A 17870-nucleotide genomic window follows, 5' to 3' on the forward strand; every position below is an offset into this window, starting at 1 on the left:
TGATACATTCTCCTAAACCAAGACAACAGTTGAAACCCCAAAACTAATTTACTAGTAGGATACTGGATACCAAAAAATATCTTCCTACCACAACACAATCTGAGGACTATTTTCAATACAAAAAAGCTCTAAAAATCAGGTACTCTTTAAACATCAAAGAGATCGCCAATGAAAACAGATTATTAAATGTTAACAAAAGCTCCTTTTTTGAACTTTCTTGCTATTCAGTTAACATCTTCACCAAAAATTGTCATTTATAATTTTGAAATGTGTTTACAAACACAGCTTTGTTTCACAGAGCTCAAAAATACAAAGCCTCCATTCAAATAATAAAAATACCAATTATCTCATTTTAGACTCACTGAATATATCCAAACCTGCTCCTTTCACAGGGAGCAAAAGGGCACTTTCAGAGAACTAAAAATCAACCTTAAGTCTATAAAAGGGTGGCATCTCAGAAATCTGCAGGTTTTACAAGCAATGAAAGTTACTGTTTAAAATAAAAATCCACGAAAATATATTCTACACATTTCATAGGTAAGCTATATGAGAACTGAGACATATAAAAGAGTAGTCTAATAGCCAACAGCTCAAATAAAGTTGCCTTAAGTCCGTGAGAAGTTTACAATGGAGAATTTTTGTCGAGGTAGATTACTGAGATGAGAATTTTACCATCTTTATCATCCAGATCACATCTCCAACTTAATACAATCCTCACAAAACTCCTTAACCTTCAGTCCACGTACTAGAGTAATGTTTTAGCTCTAAATTACATCAGAGTGGTCAACTCAATTCCTATTTAAATGAATGAATGAATAAATGATACAGTTGCCAAAAAAAAAGCATGTCTAGATATGCAGCCTAACTTCAAAAAAAAAAAAGCCAACATATTTTCTACAGTCGACAAAAGTAGCTTTGGCCCCCAAACTGAAGATGATTTAAAGGCATTAAGTAAAAAGGTGGTAGTTCACCTTTCTATCACAAATTAAACAGGTGAATGGACTCAGTTCCATTAAAATTAGAGCATATTTTTCTGTTCTTAATGGATGTTTCCCCACATCCACTCTAATGCTAGATCATATAACCTCTCTTCCATGGCTCACCCTCTCTTCCATTTGGCAAAAATCAGGGTTGTTTTAGGAAAAGTCATTCTTGCAAGGCTTTGGCCATCTACTGATTTCCAGACTGTGGTAAAATGGTTCCTATGGACCTTATAACAACAGAGCTCCTCTATCCAATCAATCCCAGAATCAGACAAGCCATTCTCCCCACAATCTGACATTACTAGAGAACAAAAGTAACACACACCCTGTGAAAAGAAACTATGAAAGTATCACTTCTCTTTGCTTTTGAAAGACAGGGCTGTGGTTCAGTAGAGGCAGCTGTATTCACATACAACCTCAATGCCTTTAAACACTTGCCCACTTCTTGTTCATCCTTGATGTTTAAATGTGGGGTCCTGGATGGACTAAGATCCTTTCAGAAGAAATAAGAAAACGAGTAGAATTTATTCATTCTAACAAATGAACACCTCAGGTCTCCAGTCACTTAATCCACACAAGTTCAGTGCTTCCTTAAAGCTTCACCATGCAGCTGATGCTAGAAAAGATAAATGCCACTTAGGAAATTTAATCTAGGAAATTTAATTTAAGGAATTTAATCTTGCTTTCCACCAACCAACTGCACATCCCCAAACCTAAAAATAGTCAAACATCAGGTGTCTGTTGACCTCAAAATAGAGTACTTTGCAGAAAAACAAGTGAAAAACAAGTGATGATCTTTGCTTCTGGGTAGCTATAATCTGGCTAACATACATGTAATTTTTTTAAAAGACGAAAGTATTCTAAAGAACTTTAGGGTTAAAAAGAACTTGGAGATCACAGAGTAGAACTCCTACAAACAGAAATCCTTTGTTCAATGTTCATCAGAAGTAGGCTTCAGTCTTCTTTTATTTTATTTTATCTTTTTAATTTTTTTTATTGATTTCAGAGAGGAAGGGAGAGAGATAGAGAGATAGAAACATCAATGATGAGAGAGAATCATTGATTGGCTGCCTCCTGCATGCCCCCCCACTGGGGACCAAGCCCGCAACCCAGGCATATGCCCTTGGCCAGAATCAAACCTGGGACCCCCTTTAGTCCGCCGCTCTATCCACTGAGCCAAACTGGTTAGGACTTCAGTCTTCTTTTAAACTTATGAGTCTATCCAACTATAATAACTGGTTGTACTCAAAATCTACTGGCCATAACTGCCATAGTGACAGCTTTGCCTTCACGAGCAAAAAAAGAACTCTTACTTTCCTTTACCCAAGAGTCCTTAAAATATATGGAAGCCATATTTTTATAAAATTATGACCTAAAATGGGTAGAAAATGACAGGGATTCAAAATGACAGGGGATTCAAATGGCATAAGAATTACAAGAAGGTATTCCAGTGTGGGAGAAAAGAATAACTAGAAGTAGAAGGTCTGATAAAAGCACCAGTGTGACTGAATCATACAATTCACACTGGGAAGTAGTGAGTGGAAAAAGGGGTAACCTACATTCCTATCAGATTATTAAAGAACTTAAATACCAAGGTGAGATTTTTTATTGTTTTGATAGCCAACAGGGAATAAATGTAGAGACAAATCACAGGAGAAAGATGTTTTTAAAATATTAGGATTTTGTTATGGACTAAATGTTTGTGTCCCCCCTCCCCCGCCCCCCAAAACTTATCTATTGAAGCCAGTATTGGTGGCGAGGCCTTTGGGAGGTAATTAGGATTAGATGAGGTCATCAGAATGGGACCCCTGTGAAGGGATTAGTGCCCTTACAAGAAGAGACACCAAAGAGTTCTCTCTCCCCCAACCTGCTCTAGTGCACACTGAGGAAAGACTATGAGAATGCAGCAAGGGGGCAGCTGCCACCTGCAAGGCAAGAAGAGTCAGCACCAGAACCCACCCATGCTGACACCCTGATCTCTGACTTCCAGCCTCCAGAACTGTTAGAAAACAAATTGCTCTTGTTTAACCCACCCAGTCTAAGGTATTTTCTTATGGCAGTCTGAGCAGACTAATACAGATTGGAAAAGAGAGCAACTGGCAGCAAGGAGCTCAAGTACGGAGACTATTGAAATGCCCAGAGATGGCAAAGGAACGCAGAAGTCATCAATTACCTATGAAAGAAAAATAAGCTATTTCACCCAGCCCCCGGGGTGACCATCAAGTCATTCATGAACTCCTGCTATCCATCCCCAAGGTCCTTAGTTTTGCTGTTTTACCTACCACCTACTCTCACATCATTGCAATTTAGTATAAATCTTTCAAGAAAGCATTAGGAACTATTACAATGGAAAACCCAGAGACAGAAGGCCCCAGAGTGACTGTCAAATCATCCTATAACCCTTCTCACCCAAACCCAGTCATTGTCTTATCCCGAAGAACAATGAACAAACAGCTGCTATGGAGCCCACAAGTCCACAGGCCTCCATCAAAGCCACACCAATGTGGTTTTGATGGCCCTACTGGCTCTAGGTTACATGAAATTTGGATTTGCTGATTTCCTTCTTTAAAATAAAAGGGAAACTTCTAAACAATACAATCCTATAAACAAACAGAGAAAACCCCAATATTTTCCAATAAAAGGTGAGCCAGGTGTTTTCTTTAACAAGACAAGGATACTAAATGAAAAGGATAGTTTGGGGATCTGGGGGAGCCCTCAACTTCTCTAATCACAAAGAACACATAAACAGTGACTTCAGCAGACAGTCCCAAGCCTTGATACCTTGTCATTTATGGATGAGACTAAATCAGCCCTCCCTGCCTATACAGCACATGGGAGTTCCACTTGCATTTCCCAACTTCATTCTTATACCATCTCATCCTCAAACAGGAGTGAGTACACCAAAGCCACTCCATCCTGTACTTTTAAATCCTTAAAAAGTTGACTCTTATTGACACTAAAATTTTATCCAGATTACTACTCTTTAAACAAAGCAAAAGCAGACTATTCCTAAGAACTATACTTCATTGTTGCACCTACTTAAGCCTGAAGTTAACCTTGCACTACAACAGATCCTCAACAAGCATTTAAAACAACTAAGCTGAGAATAAAGGGCTCGAGGGTACTAATTTTGGGGTTCTCTGGTTTGGGATATAATTAACAGAGTTTTAACAAAGAGTATGAGTGAGAATTTCTTTTACTTTATTGATATAACTTTCCCTATCTAACCAAAAAGAGGAAGAACTCAGCTGAAGAATTGTAAAATTTTGAGGGTTAGCTACCATAAAGAGTCCCCGTAGGTCATCATCCCTCTCAATCACCTGATTGAATCTTCAGTAACTATGTAACTGAAACGTTTTGCATGCAGAGTCACTTTCTCCATATATAATTGTAAGCATTACATCCCTTCAACAGTTGCTATGCCACCTAACATAAGTCAACTAATATTCATGCAGAACCATAAACCTCCACATTTTATTTTTTTAAATATTTTTATTGATTTTTTTACAGAGAGGAAGGGAGAGGGAGAGTTAGACACGTCGATGAGAGAGAAACATCGATCAGCTGCCTCCTGCACACCCCTCACCCGGGATGTGCCCGCAAACAAGGTACATGCCCTTGACCGGAATCGAACCTGGGACCATTCAGTCCGCAGGCCGACGCTCCATCCACTGAGCCAAACCGGTCAGGGCTAAACCTCCACATTTTAGAAAGAATTTCCTTAAAATTGCTTACCTTGATCATTATCACAACCCCCTAAGGCAGTATTTTTATTCTCCTCATTTTAGACATAAGATAAACAAGGATCAGAGAAGTTAATTTAGTGCCCTAGAGTCATAAATCTAGTAAATGATAACACTGAACCAAAACTTTGTGACTCCAAACCCCTCCTCTTTCCATTACACCAGAATGTATCTATCTATTCTCCACCACCTTAAGCAAACCACTCTACATAGACAAATAAAACTGTGCATTGGTAAGAGCTCTAGGACCTACAGATACACTTCAGCATAATGAATGCCCAGTCTAGTTTTAAATAAATGAAAATACAAAATGGACTAATCGGCACCCTCTCAAATTATAAGTTAGCATAAGTCTTTTCATTTTAATTCATTGAAAGTTTTGTTTCCAAAATTATATTTTAACAATTTCCATTGAAGTATCTTCTGTATGTTTAATAACATTTTTAAACTACCTTTGGAATAACTATTTTCCATCTGCTTTTACTTGCCTTTATAGCTAAATAAACACTGTCTTGAAAAGCGGAAGTGAAAATAAAGAATTTTTCACACTATGAAGTAACCATTCTTTTCTATGGCCTCAACTAAATAGATGTGAATATTCCAATATCTTACACATATATCAAATTTCATCTTCTTCCCAAGGCACAGAATCTGATGACAGCTGAACAGTTAAAAGAAGAACCACACATAAAAAGAATTACACTCTCCTAAAAACATTTCAGATTGCAGTTGTTTATATTCAATATCTTGCAATACTACAAACAATTTTATTTTATGGAGGCTTTTGATAATTCTGTTTTCTTTTTAATAAAAATAAATCTTGAAGGTCTTTTTCTGGAGAATATCAACATTACACCATTTAAGCCTCCTGCTACAAAAACAAATTTTAAAGATTTCTAGAGATATTAAATTCCTCCTCAAGGCAAACCATGCCCTGGTGTAGATTGGTATCAGTGCAGGTGCAACTACAACTGATCAGTTTGCTGCTTCTGAGGGGCAATAAGAAACCACAGGGAAATGTATATCACTGTTGATTTCTCTATTTCCTCTGTAAAATGAACAGTTACCAACTTCCTACAAGAATTATGAAGTAAATAATGCATGACTAAATATTTATGAAGTACTTTTATCATTATTGATTTTTTAAAACAATAAGACTCCTCCCCTGCCCCCAATGATTTACTGGGCAAAGTCCTACTGCTATACAATTAGTTCAGCAAACCTCCAGAGTCAAACTCAGAGTCTGCTCATTGTGGCACTACTCTTTTAAACTTGACAAGAGGTTATTCTATAACTATGAAGGCAAGAGAGATCTTGGCTGTATGGCCTGTTTTGTGTTCCTACAACAGAGCATCTCAAACTCCTTCAAACTTTAAGTGAATTTAACTATTCACGGTTCTTAAGACAGTAACACTGGGAACAGTACAGAGAACAGATTTGCAAGGCAACCAGAAGTCAGAATGGCCAACTGGCCTGCCTCTTAAACAGGTAAACTACAAACTAATTTATTTCACCTCACTTCATTGCTACTTTCATAGTTTATATTAAACCGGGACTAGAAGCCAATGACAGACTCCTGAGGGACTTTTCATATTCTCATTAATATCACAATTTGTTTTTAATAAAGACCCTTTAACTGAGTATATTGTAGGAATAAACATTAAGCTACTAATCTATGAAAACTTTTAACATATATAAAAGGAGAGAATAAAATTACCAAAGGCTGGTTTTGTTGTCTATCCCCTAAGGAACCATATCTTAGTTCCTCCTTTTCTTTATGAAGATGGTTTTGATAGAATTCTCTGTTTGCTCACAGACAGCAGTTAAAATTGGGTATGGTTAGTGTTGAGGTTTCCTTTCAGAGGTGATCATATAATTATTTTCATTTGGTTTTAATTTTTTTAAAATATATTTTATTGATTTTTTTACAGAGAGGAAGGAAGAGGGATAGAGAGTTAGAAACATCGATAAGAGAGAAACATCGATCAGCTGCCTCCTGCACACCCCCAAATGGGGATGTGTCCACAACCAAGGTACATGCCCTTGACTGGAATCAAACCTGGGACCTTTCAGTCCGCAGGCTGACGCTCTATCCACTGAGCCAAACCAGTTAGGGCTCATTTGGTTTTATATATACATGTATAAATATATCTCCTGTTAGCATCCTGAAAATGGCCATGCAAACTGACTAGGGAAATATCAGTACACTCCTTGGCCCGAAAGATGAAAAAGCTTGTCCCTCCTCAAAATGGAAATCGATTTCCTAAATCAAGGTTTTGGACAAACTATTCAAAAAGCACAAATCTCAACCTAAGAAGCCTACATTCCAAGAAGACTTTCCATGATAGTAACAAGTCCACCACATTTTTTTTCTGTATTTAAAGTAATAAAAATCTCTAATACAGATTTTTAATCCAAAAAAGAACTACTTATTTTGAATTGAAAACGACACCTGGGAGGCACATACAAAGAGGGAGGTCTATAATATCTTTTTGGAAATCCATGGAGCCAGGTTTTAGAACCCAGTTTTTCAGATTTTAGAAAAGAAATATAGAGTGCTATATATACCATATGTCACATATCACCCCAGCACCTGGTAACCATACAGTAACTAGGAAAATAGAGAATGTCAATGGCCTCCCTTCAGATAAGATCAGATTTTGCCATGAAAATAGTTTATGGTCAATTTAAAGGAAAAATTTTTATTCAAACCTTTTTGGATTTCAAAATTTCAGATCAGGGATTGTGGCCCTTTGGCAGATAACAGGTGGTCTTGACATATAATAAATAAAGTATGCTATCTCCTAGAACAAAAACAACTAGCTGGTGCTTAGATAAGAAATAGGTAAAATACTTAGTATCGTCTTGAAATGGGGCTAATTACTTGCCTACTTGGAGAGGTATAATCAACTCAAGCCAGTTATAAAGTTTCCCCTTTAACTTTATCCCAAATTGGGACCAACACTGAAAAACATTTTCCAAAACCTTAACCTGTCAATGCCAAGCTGAGAGGCAAGGGGCTTCTGACAGGTGACAAAGTCAGCTAGATATAGTAGGGCTTCCAAATGGCAAAAAAACTAAGAGGACCTTTTAACTCAGGAGAACTCAGAGATTTTCACCCATAGCCTATGACAGCCCATACAAACTCAGATTCTCTAACTTGTGGACAAATCATGCTTCTGCCATAAGTCAAAGTGAGCCTAGCATTTTTTCCTCTCTAGTGGCACAACAAACCTTTTCTTTATCCCCAACAACCTGAAAACAACAACATATGCCTCAAGGACTGAGAAGCTTGATGACTGTAATTCTCTCCTAGGCGGAATCCCTGTGGTGCCCCACCACTACTCAAGTCTTGCTGAGAACAGCAGCACATTTGCTCATTGATTAGAGTTGCTCGATCATATTAAATTTAACTGTGTTCTCTACTAGTACATTAACCACCAATGAAGTCGTAGAATAGTAATCATGAGGTGATCCTGCTCATTTTAAAGCTTTGCAATGGCTCACCAGCAAAACAAAAATAAATAAATAAACCAACAAATGTTGAAAAAGGTTGCCTCCAGGTCCTTAACGTAACTGGAATAATCTTTCAAATTCAAAGACTCTCTCGGCTCAAATGCAGGCACCTTTCTAACACCTAAAACAGACCTGACAAAATGACATCTTAGGCAACTTTTCTCAATTTTTAATAACCAAAAATATGGGATAATATGGTAGTGTAGTTGTTTATAAAAAGTAGTATTTTTCTGTCCTGCAACTTATCTCAAATTGTTTTATTTTATTTTGAAGGTTTCATCCTTGAGTCACTACCCAATGTAATAAAAATTAGTAACAATCCCTAGTCTGTTTTCATTTTTGTGTGATCTTTAAAAGTGATCTTTAAGTCCCCAATCAGCTTACCCTAGCTTGGATGACTCACCATGGTCTTTATGAAAGCACGTTTTAAACATGGAACAAACAAAAAACCAAAGTTCTCCCTAAAAAATATACATTTGCTTTACAAGTCATGGGTATGTTAAGAAATTACAGATGGTCTACCTGTAATCGGAAAACAGAGGTTCAAATGACAGTGACATTACTAACAAATCTCTCCTTGTTTAGTTTACAAAGTAATAATTTCCTCCCTACCAAAGCCATTTTTCTTCTAATGTAATGATCTCTTTCCATAAACTTCTATGGAAAGAAATGATCCAGAAATAAAGACATCTAAAGAATATACTTCAAAGCTGGGCTTCTCACTAAGGAAAAGATAGTATAGGTCTGCATCCCACTCTCTCTGGCCCTTAACACCAAAAATACAACTCAAAACAGGAGGAGGGCGATGCCACAGCTAACATAACGCACCTTACTAGAACTTCCCTTTTACTCAATGATTAAGGAAAACATATTTATATTATACCAAATATGTTTGTGCTAGAGAGTAGAGAGTAAAATGACATGAATGTTTAAGATTTCTTCTGCTCACTTGCAAGGTATTGCTTCAGGGTACTAGGGGAGTTTATGTCCCTTCTCCTCTACCATTAAGAAAAAAGTGGAGAAGCTCTGCCCTAGAGACTAACACTTTCACCAATCTGTGTCTCCCAACCATTCTATCCTCTCAGGTCATGTAATTTTTATTTTATTTATTGAAACTACACCTCATTCCAGGAAGAATTTCAAGTAGCTGGGGAGAGAATATGGAGAAACACTACATCCAAGTGGTGCTGCCTAAGCATTGAAGAGGGTTTTCAAAAGGTGTACACATTTCTACTCATTATTCTGCACTATACAATAGCTAGTCTACAAAAAAAAAAGTCTTAAGAAGAAATCAACTACAAAAATAAAAGGTAAGGTTCTAAGATACCTGATGACTTTTCAAAACTACTCTTCTGCCTGACTTCTTTTTAGACTTTTAACAATGTATATAACTTTATGCACTAAAAAGCAACTTTGACATGTTGCCCTAGTGGCAGCATTTCTCAAACCACCGCCCCCACCTCTCACCAGGAAAAATCTCATTTTATCCAAAGTAATATGAGATAATGCCTGTAAATTGCTCAGCATAGTGCCTAGCATATAATAATAGTTCAATAAACACTGACTATAACACTAGTTATAATTATTACTATTAATAATAATTAATATTATCATTAGTATTACTTAAGAGGGTGCCACCCAGCTAGCAAGTCACAAAACAATGATTCCAATTCAGCTGTCTGTCTCCTAAGCCCAATTCTTCCCACTGCACTATACTGTCTCTTTTATGAAAAGTCAAGAATTCAAGTGCTCTCTCACTGACAGACTCCAATTAGATTCCACTCCATTTCAATCAATACAGGTTGAAGAATTACAGGAATTCTCTCCAGTCACACACAATCCATTTATATACAAATCTATACTCCATATACAAATGCCATCAGAGACTCCATTCATCTATAAATAAAAGCCTAAGCAACCGTTACTGCAGAACAACCAGTCGCTATGATGCGTACTGACCACCAGGAGCAGACGCTCAATGCAGGAACTGCCCCCTGGTGGTCAGTGCGCTCCCACAGGGGAAGTGACTGCTCAGCCAGAAGCCGGGCTCACAGCTGGCAAGCACAACAGCAGTGGCGGGAGCCTCTCCCACCTCTGTGGCAGCACTAAGGAGCAGCGAGCCAAGCAGTAAGGAGCGAGCAGACAGGAGGTAAGGAGCAAGGGATCCCAGATTGCAAGAAGAATGTCCGCCTGCCAGCTTAGGCCCAATCTGAGGGACTCCCCCCCCCAGTGGACAAACTTCATGCACCAGGCCTCTAGTCCTATATAATAAAAGCCTTATATGCAAATTGTTCAACCGGGAGTTCGACCAGGAGTTGAACCGCTTGCTATGACGTGTGTTGACCACCAGGGAGCAGCGCAGAACATGTGGCGCAGGCAGTGGGCGGCAGTAGAGGCGCTGCAGGCCCCGATGGGCCCCGACGGTAGCGGGACCACGGTGGGATGGTGGAGCAGGTAAGCGGGCAATGCCAGGCCAAGGTGGATGCAAGCAGGGGCCCGATTACCCCGCCGATCACCCCGCAGATGGCGACCAGCTGTGGCAGCAGGGGGTAGGGCCGCCACCCAGTTCTCAGACGCTGAGGGAGCCGAGCAGGGGGGCCCAGCCCCCATCGATCACCCCACAAGCAGGATGGTGGAGCAGGTGAGGGGGCGGCGCCAAGCCACGGGGGGTGCCAGGCAGGGCTGCAGTGTTGTGAGGCTGGGGGTGCAAGCTGGGACCCAAACCCCACAGGCAACCCTGAGCGATCCCACCCGTGCATGAATTTGTACACCAGGCCTCTAGTATACTAATAAAAATTTGTGTTTTTACATTAAATAATCAAAGTCACTGATTTTATATACCTAATTCTACCATTAACATCAATTTTTGGCCTGATAATTTATCTCCCTTCCTATACTAATGCCTAGCTCATTCCTGGATTAGCACAATGGCTTCCTGAATAAATAAATGCTTTCCTTATTCTATTGTCTCACCACTAAAAATTCACTCCACCACAGCTCACTATTTGCCAGGCTCTGTTCTTGGAGCTTTATCTGTATTCACTCAGTCAATATGCATAACAACTCTACGATAGCTACTATTATTAAAGCTTACAGACTGAGAAACAGAAGCACAGAGTGGTTAAGTAATTTACCCACGATCACCCAGTTAGTAAGTGGCAATTACTGGATTTGAATCCATGCAATCAGGCTCCAGATAGTAGTATATAAATATTAGCTCCTCCAGGAATGCAAGAACAGTGATCAATAAAAACCAGCTTCTCTTTCCATGAATGTTACAGTCCCTTGGAGTAAGCCAAATTCCCATTTTGGGATCTCTTTTCATGCTATTCCACATCTAAGAGGCCAGTTCTTCTCTTCCCTGATTCATTTTCCATATCTTCAAACATCAACTCTAAATTCAACATCTATGAGTTTTCTTTAGACCAGTTCCCTGACTCCTCAGCACATCCTTTTTCTTATGGACTACATTAATTTAAACCACATTAATGTGCAGTTTTTGACATTTTTTATGTTATAAAAGTTTATCTACCTCACAATTTTACATTTTCTCTCCCTATCTACATAATAAATGCCCCCTCTTTTCTTTGGTCTATATCCTTCTCCATTTCCCACCTTCCCAAAAGCTACTGGAACAGCAGGCTACACAAAGTAGATACTAAATAAATATGCAATTAACTGATAAATCTGAGATAAATATGGCTCCATTATTTAACAAAGCAGAAAGTTATTAATTAGTCTTTTGAACTGACATATTTAAATATTTATTTTCTCATTTTATTCCCTAAATGCAAAAGCATTAGATTTATAATTTCAACATTCCCATCCAAAAAAGTGGAATCCAAAGCAGTCCTATTAAGTTTTTTTTTAAAGAGTGTCCACTGTCCAGAAATGGTCTTTTTTTTTCTTCTTTTTTTTCAGAAGACACTTTCTAATACTGTTACTTTACTCTCTTAAGGCAAGAGTTATCCAAGTCTGACAACATTAAGTAGGCAGTGACATTCCAGGCATGATTACCAATTGTTCAAGAACAGAAAGACTAGCTGGCTTTAATAAGAGATTATTCTAAATAACCCCATTAAATCTAAAGTGTGAAAACAACTGTGTTTACATTTAAGGTTTAGTATCTTCACCTTTATCTTCCTGTTCCAAGAGAATTACTTAAAAACTCAAAGAAAAGGATATACTAAAGGATAGTAGCCTAAAAGAAAGTTAAACTTGTATTTAAATAATTAATTATAGGCATACCACACTGTATATAATAAAGTCTCTAAAAATTGTGATCCAATCATATTATTTTTCAAATACATTATAAACCAATGACTACTGAAGGAATACTACAGGCACTATTCTGAAAAGCACACAATACTCATGGTTGTAAACTTGTCTCTAATTTTTCTGTTTTCCAAGTTTGTGTTTTCATAAACAGTTTTTCTCTAAAGACTTTTTTGCTACTTAACTTTTACCTTAAATGAGCCACTTAATAGCAGAGATATTTATCCTAAAATACTGTATTTTCCCTCATGTGCCTGCTGACTCTGCAGTTATTTCATTCACACTACAACTTGAAGGAAACAAATGTTTAACATGGTTTTGTTACCCAAGTAAAAGCACTAAATTTGAACAAGTGTATATTACGACACATTACAGTTACTATAAATTTCAACACTGTTAGGTACACAACATGAACCACACCATACTCATAACCTTAAAATACCTTACATATAAAGGCTAAACCTATTGTCTACTTGATTTAAAATACCATTCCTACTTACTAATTATAGTTCAGTTGCACTGGTAAATTTTGGTTTGCTTTTTTGATTTTTTAAAATATTCTCAAAATATGGTACAGGCAACTTGAAAAGCTTACTCCATGTTTAACACGGTGAGTAGGTATTTAATAATCTTACCGTAGATTTTTTTAAAAATTACTTTACAATTAGATGCTGTTATAAAGGGAAACACCAGGAATCTTTGTGGTGATAGAAGGGTTCTTGTATCTTGACTATATCACTATCAATAACCTAGGTATAATATTGTACTAGTGTTGCAAATTGTTACCACTGCAGAAAATTTGGTAAGTGTACATGGGGTCTCTGTATTGTTCCTTACAACTGCATATGAAACTACAAAAAATTAATTCAATAAAAAAATTGCTGAAGAGCAATTTAATGAGAATTTAGTTTTCTGGCACTACAGCGACATTCTCAAAAAGCCTATGTGTACATATGAAAAATTTCTCCCTCCAGAAACTGATCAGTAACTGAGAATGAAAAACTATATACCTTTTAAAATTTAAGAGCTAGAAATAGTTTTTACAATTATTTCCAAAAATCTTGGGCAAGAACTATTATCAAAGTTGGATTTGAACAAGGAAAAGTAAAGCTTTACCTGCTAGTTAAAACAACTTTCTAGATAGAAATTTCAGAGAGAGTCAATATGGCTCACATACCGAATATATATCCCAAGCCTCGCAACATCTCTTATTACTTGGATTCAAAAACTAACAAAAGAAATTTTTCATATAGCACATAAACATTAAACTACTAAAAATTAAACCCAGGATCAGAACCTAGTTCCACATACTCAAACCCTAAAGTTGAGGGGACAGTGGACTTAATAAACACCTTAACTATTTCAATTAATTCCTTTCAACAAACTTTCCTTTTATACAGTGCCCTAACAGTGCCTCACCTTTAACGCCTATAGAAATGCCTCTCAAGGTCACTGTTGAGAGCGCCTCCCAGACTCTATCAGACCAGGCAGAAAAATTCAGTCTTATCAGGCAAAGAAAATTAACACCTTAATGAAAAAATGGCATTTTAACAGACTTCTCAAAACAAATAATAGTACATAATACATTCATCTTTTCCATAGTGACTTTTGATGAAGTATCAGCTATCATAAGAGTTATTTGTTTTGCTTTGATTTAAAAATAACATTATGTACTCTAGCATGTATGTTTCAAAAAATTCCAAAGATGTTATATATTATTTCTCAAGAAAATCCCATTGTGAAATTAAATCATCCTAAAAAGGACAAATAATCAAGAAAGGAAATTATACTGCACAATTATAGTCTTCATGAGGCAAAAGGCTAGGGTTTTACAAATGACTCCAAAGACAAGAAAACTCTAATCTTTAAGTCAGCTCTTCAGAAGGAAAGTCAGATCTTTAGATCCTTATAAGCTGCAAACAAACAAGCATTAGGACGTATTACATATCCTTTGATATCAAGACAGATAACTCAAATATCAGTAAAATATATAAATAAAATAATACTACTATACCAATTTCTTTCAGACATTGTCTTTAAGATAAGAAATGGCTACAGGAAAACCATATCTACCAGTATACATACTTTGATATAAAATAATCATATGGCATTTTCCCTTCCCCAAAACTAATTATTAAAGGTCACAGCTTTTAAAAATTCTTTTCTAGATTTAAAATAAACCACACAGATAAAAATTACTATGTCCACTAAATACAAGTGCTTAAATTCAAACTTTCAATAGATAAATAACAAGTCTAACAGTTTTAAAACTAAAAAGTTCCTACTCCAAAAAATCAAATACTACAACCACTGCTACAATGTAAAAAGGAATTCTTTTTTCATATAATGCAAGCAAGGACCTACAACTTCTCCAACGCCATGCTTGTAATACACACCGAGTTCACCTACTTTTTAATTTCATAGACTATAAAAATCACACCTTCTTAATTTTATGAAGTAAAAAACTAATTGTCCTTATTCTAAAAACAGAAAATATTTCTAATAGCAAGTTTCTAAAGTCCATGTTATTGATATCAATGAGTGTCAGTTAAATATAATTTCCACAATTCAAGCTGGAACTACTCGTCTGAAACAGCAATATCACTATTCATTAATGAAATATACTAAGCATGTACTACATATTAGACAAAGTAAGTTTGAAAGTTCTTGAGAATGATTAGTTGCAAAAATTGAGACATACTCAAAACAGTAGTGAAGAAAGGAAATATAGCCTTTTTCTGCATTAACTAATAATGTTCTCCCCTCTCCCCCAAAAGTGACAATATTCAAATGATTGCCAGTGAAAGGAAAGAAAGAGGTGGGAGAAGAGCTGAGGTTTGGCTGACATGTTATGGTACCTTTTTATTAAGGATAGTATTAGCCTTAGGATATTTACAATCCAAAGTGCTTTTATTGTACTTAATTTAAAATATTAAACAACATATTATTTTCCTCATAAGCTGCGATTTCATCATTAAAAATGAATTTTAGTAAATTTAAGTTATTGCATGTCTTTTAAATAGAAATGTTTGTAAATGTAAAGTGTAATAAAGTAGTAAAATGATTACTAATTTAATCTTCCTTTCTAATCTTTTGCTCTCACAGTATCTTAAGAAATAGCCATCACTTTACCAGGGGAAATAAAAGTACCAGTCAAAGAGGAATTACTGAGTTTCAGCCCAGAGATTTGACAGCTGGTTTTTTTAAGGTGATACTGTCATGGCTTTAGTTTTTTTGTTTGTTTTTGTTCTTGTTTTCATCTATCTCTGAGCACTAATGAATAAATTTAAACAGAAAATTATAGCTTTTGTACACTAGAATGGACCTTTAGAATGTCTTTTTTTTTTCATCATGAATTTTTAAAAGTTAGAAAAACAAAAATATGCATACTTAAGAAATATGGGATAAATGTTAATGGAGCAGAGCAGTTATAAATATACAGAAGACAAATTTAAAGAGGACAGCACTAATGTAGGAATAGACTCTAATTTAACTTATTCTAAACATTATCATCATGTAATCTGAATGTATGACAGAATTCAGTCACCTAATAGGTGTCATTTGAAAATAAATCTAACTCCTTTTCATTTATTTGTAACTTTTATTCCATTAACATTTTAAATAACCATCCACAAAATTGTTCATTTGCTGCAGACTATTAAGGGAATGGCCATCTTTTAAAATAAGCATCTTACTAATTGTTGCTTGACTCAATTCTACTTTTCATGAGCATATATTAAATAATATTATTTTACCAATTCTTTAGAACCCTGGATTACATAATGCTAATGGACTAAAAATTTAGCAAAATTTAAAAACACATATTTAAATAAACATTTTTTAAAAGATCACATATGGCCATAGTGCATTTTCTTCTAGCACTTTTCTAAATATAGAGGCATGATATAATCCCTTATACTCAAATAAGACAATTTTCAATTTAAAAATTCATTGAAAAAGAGAATTCTTAATCCATATTGAAATTCTTAGTGAAATGTCAATAGATCCTTACAGCAACAGCCCACATTTTGGGCTTGGTTGTTCTTAATTTATAATTTTTTTCCTGTTTTTATTTATAATTTTAACAAGACACTAAAGAATACCATGAAGAAAGATATTAAAATACTTTACATATTTTTCTACTAAACTGTATCACAACATCAAAACATGAGGTTCTGATTTTAGACATCATCTTACCTGATCCACTGAACTGACTGCTTCCCAGTGTTGTTGGTCTGGTTTTCCCACTATTAACAGGTGGAGAAAACATCTGCAAAATAACCCAAAAGTATCTATTAGTCCTGAAATTCTTCTAGACTTTGCAAACCAAGAGTCATCAGTTAATTACTATATTTCAGAAGGACATTAAAATAAAATTTGAAATGTACATTCAGACCCAGAAAGGCAAATATACTGTGATACTATTTGCTAACACTACTTGGTTATATTCTGTCCTGCAAAACCAGTCACTTAAATGAGACATTCTAAGATTATGGAGTTTAAATAGTGAACTTTTGTCCATGATTGCAATTAATTAAATCTCATTACGTTTACATTACACACAGTCAGAATCATATCAAATGAAACTACCACAATACACTAAGGATCCACCCTAAGTTTTATAAAGTAGGGATTGGTCCTGACTCCTAACAGCAGTTAAAAAAGGAATTCAACCATTAAAAGTAAGGGCAGTGGGCCCTTTGGTTTCAACAGATACTTTCGAGTCACTCAATTATTACCCACGTAAAAAATTGTTAATATATACACATACACACACATGTGTATTACAAAGATACTCAGCTCCAAAGGCTGGCTCTCTTGTCAATGACATCTCTCATATACCACAGCTTGGGGAGAGAAATGGTTAGGAGCGTTGAAGAAAAAAATAATTTTCTTCTCTCCTATGAAGTTCAAAATCCCTAATCACCATCAGGGTCAGAGGGTGACTCAACCAAAGCTCATGATTACATTGTTTTCCTTTCAACTGGTTAAAACAAATGACCCCTTTGGCAATAAAGTTTTCAATCTGCAAGTCTAGACATTACATCAAAGTTCAGGTGTCCAACTTGGGGGAGCTGGACTCCAGCCCTGAGAACTCTGCTCAAAGCAGAGGGAGTTCACGCTGCCTCGTCTCCACGTCGCTTCCCCCCACCTCCTTCCTTTCTCTTTCTTTCTTTTTTTTCACGAAACCTCCGCAGAACCCCACGATGCCGCGGGAAGCGCTCCTACCGCACTGAAGTCCAGCAGGTCGCTCAGCTCCTTGTCGGTCCCTATCGCGGCCATGCGCTGCTGCTGAGGATTCATCTTGGGCCACTGCTAGCGGGTCCTGAGGCAGAGGAAGAACCAGGCTCAG

The 17870-nt window shown here is 36.4% G+C and overlaps 1 protein-coding gene across 3 annotated transcripts in view; it reads right to left on the bottom strand.

The window, feature by feature from the left end:
- TCF12 (transcription factor 12) overlaps window positions 1–17870 on the bottom strand; it is a 349904-nt gene that overhangs the window by 330024 nt on the left and 2010 nt on the right. For 2 of the 3 annotated variants that reach the window (XM_023751612.1, XM_023751611.1), the window contains exons 1-2: window positions 17747–17846; window positions 16715–16787 (exon numbers count right to left, since the gene is read on the bottom strand). Coding sequence is in view for 1 of the 3 variants with exons in the window: in XM_023751610.1 (XP_023607378.1) it covers window positions 16715–16787; window positions 17747–17821 (148 nt within the window). In the remaining 2 variants the exon portion in view is untranslated. Of the gene's footprint in view, window positions 1–16714; window positions 16788–17746; window positions 17847–17870 lie in introns of those variants that run through there. The other variant, XM_023751610.1, reaches the window with a different exon arrangement.

This window comes from Myotis lucifugus, unplaced genomic scaffold, assembly GCF_000147115.1.
Source record: "Myotis lucifugus unplaced genomic scaffold, Myoluc2.0 scaffold_23, whole genome shotgun sequence".
In the NCBI taxonomy this organism is placed as follows: Eukaryota; Metazoa; Chordata; class Mammalia; order Chiroptera; family Vespertilionidae; genus Myotis; species Myotis lucifugus.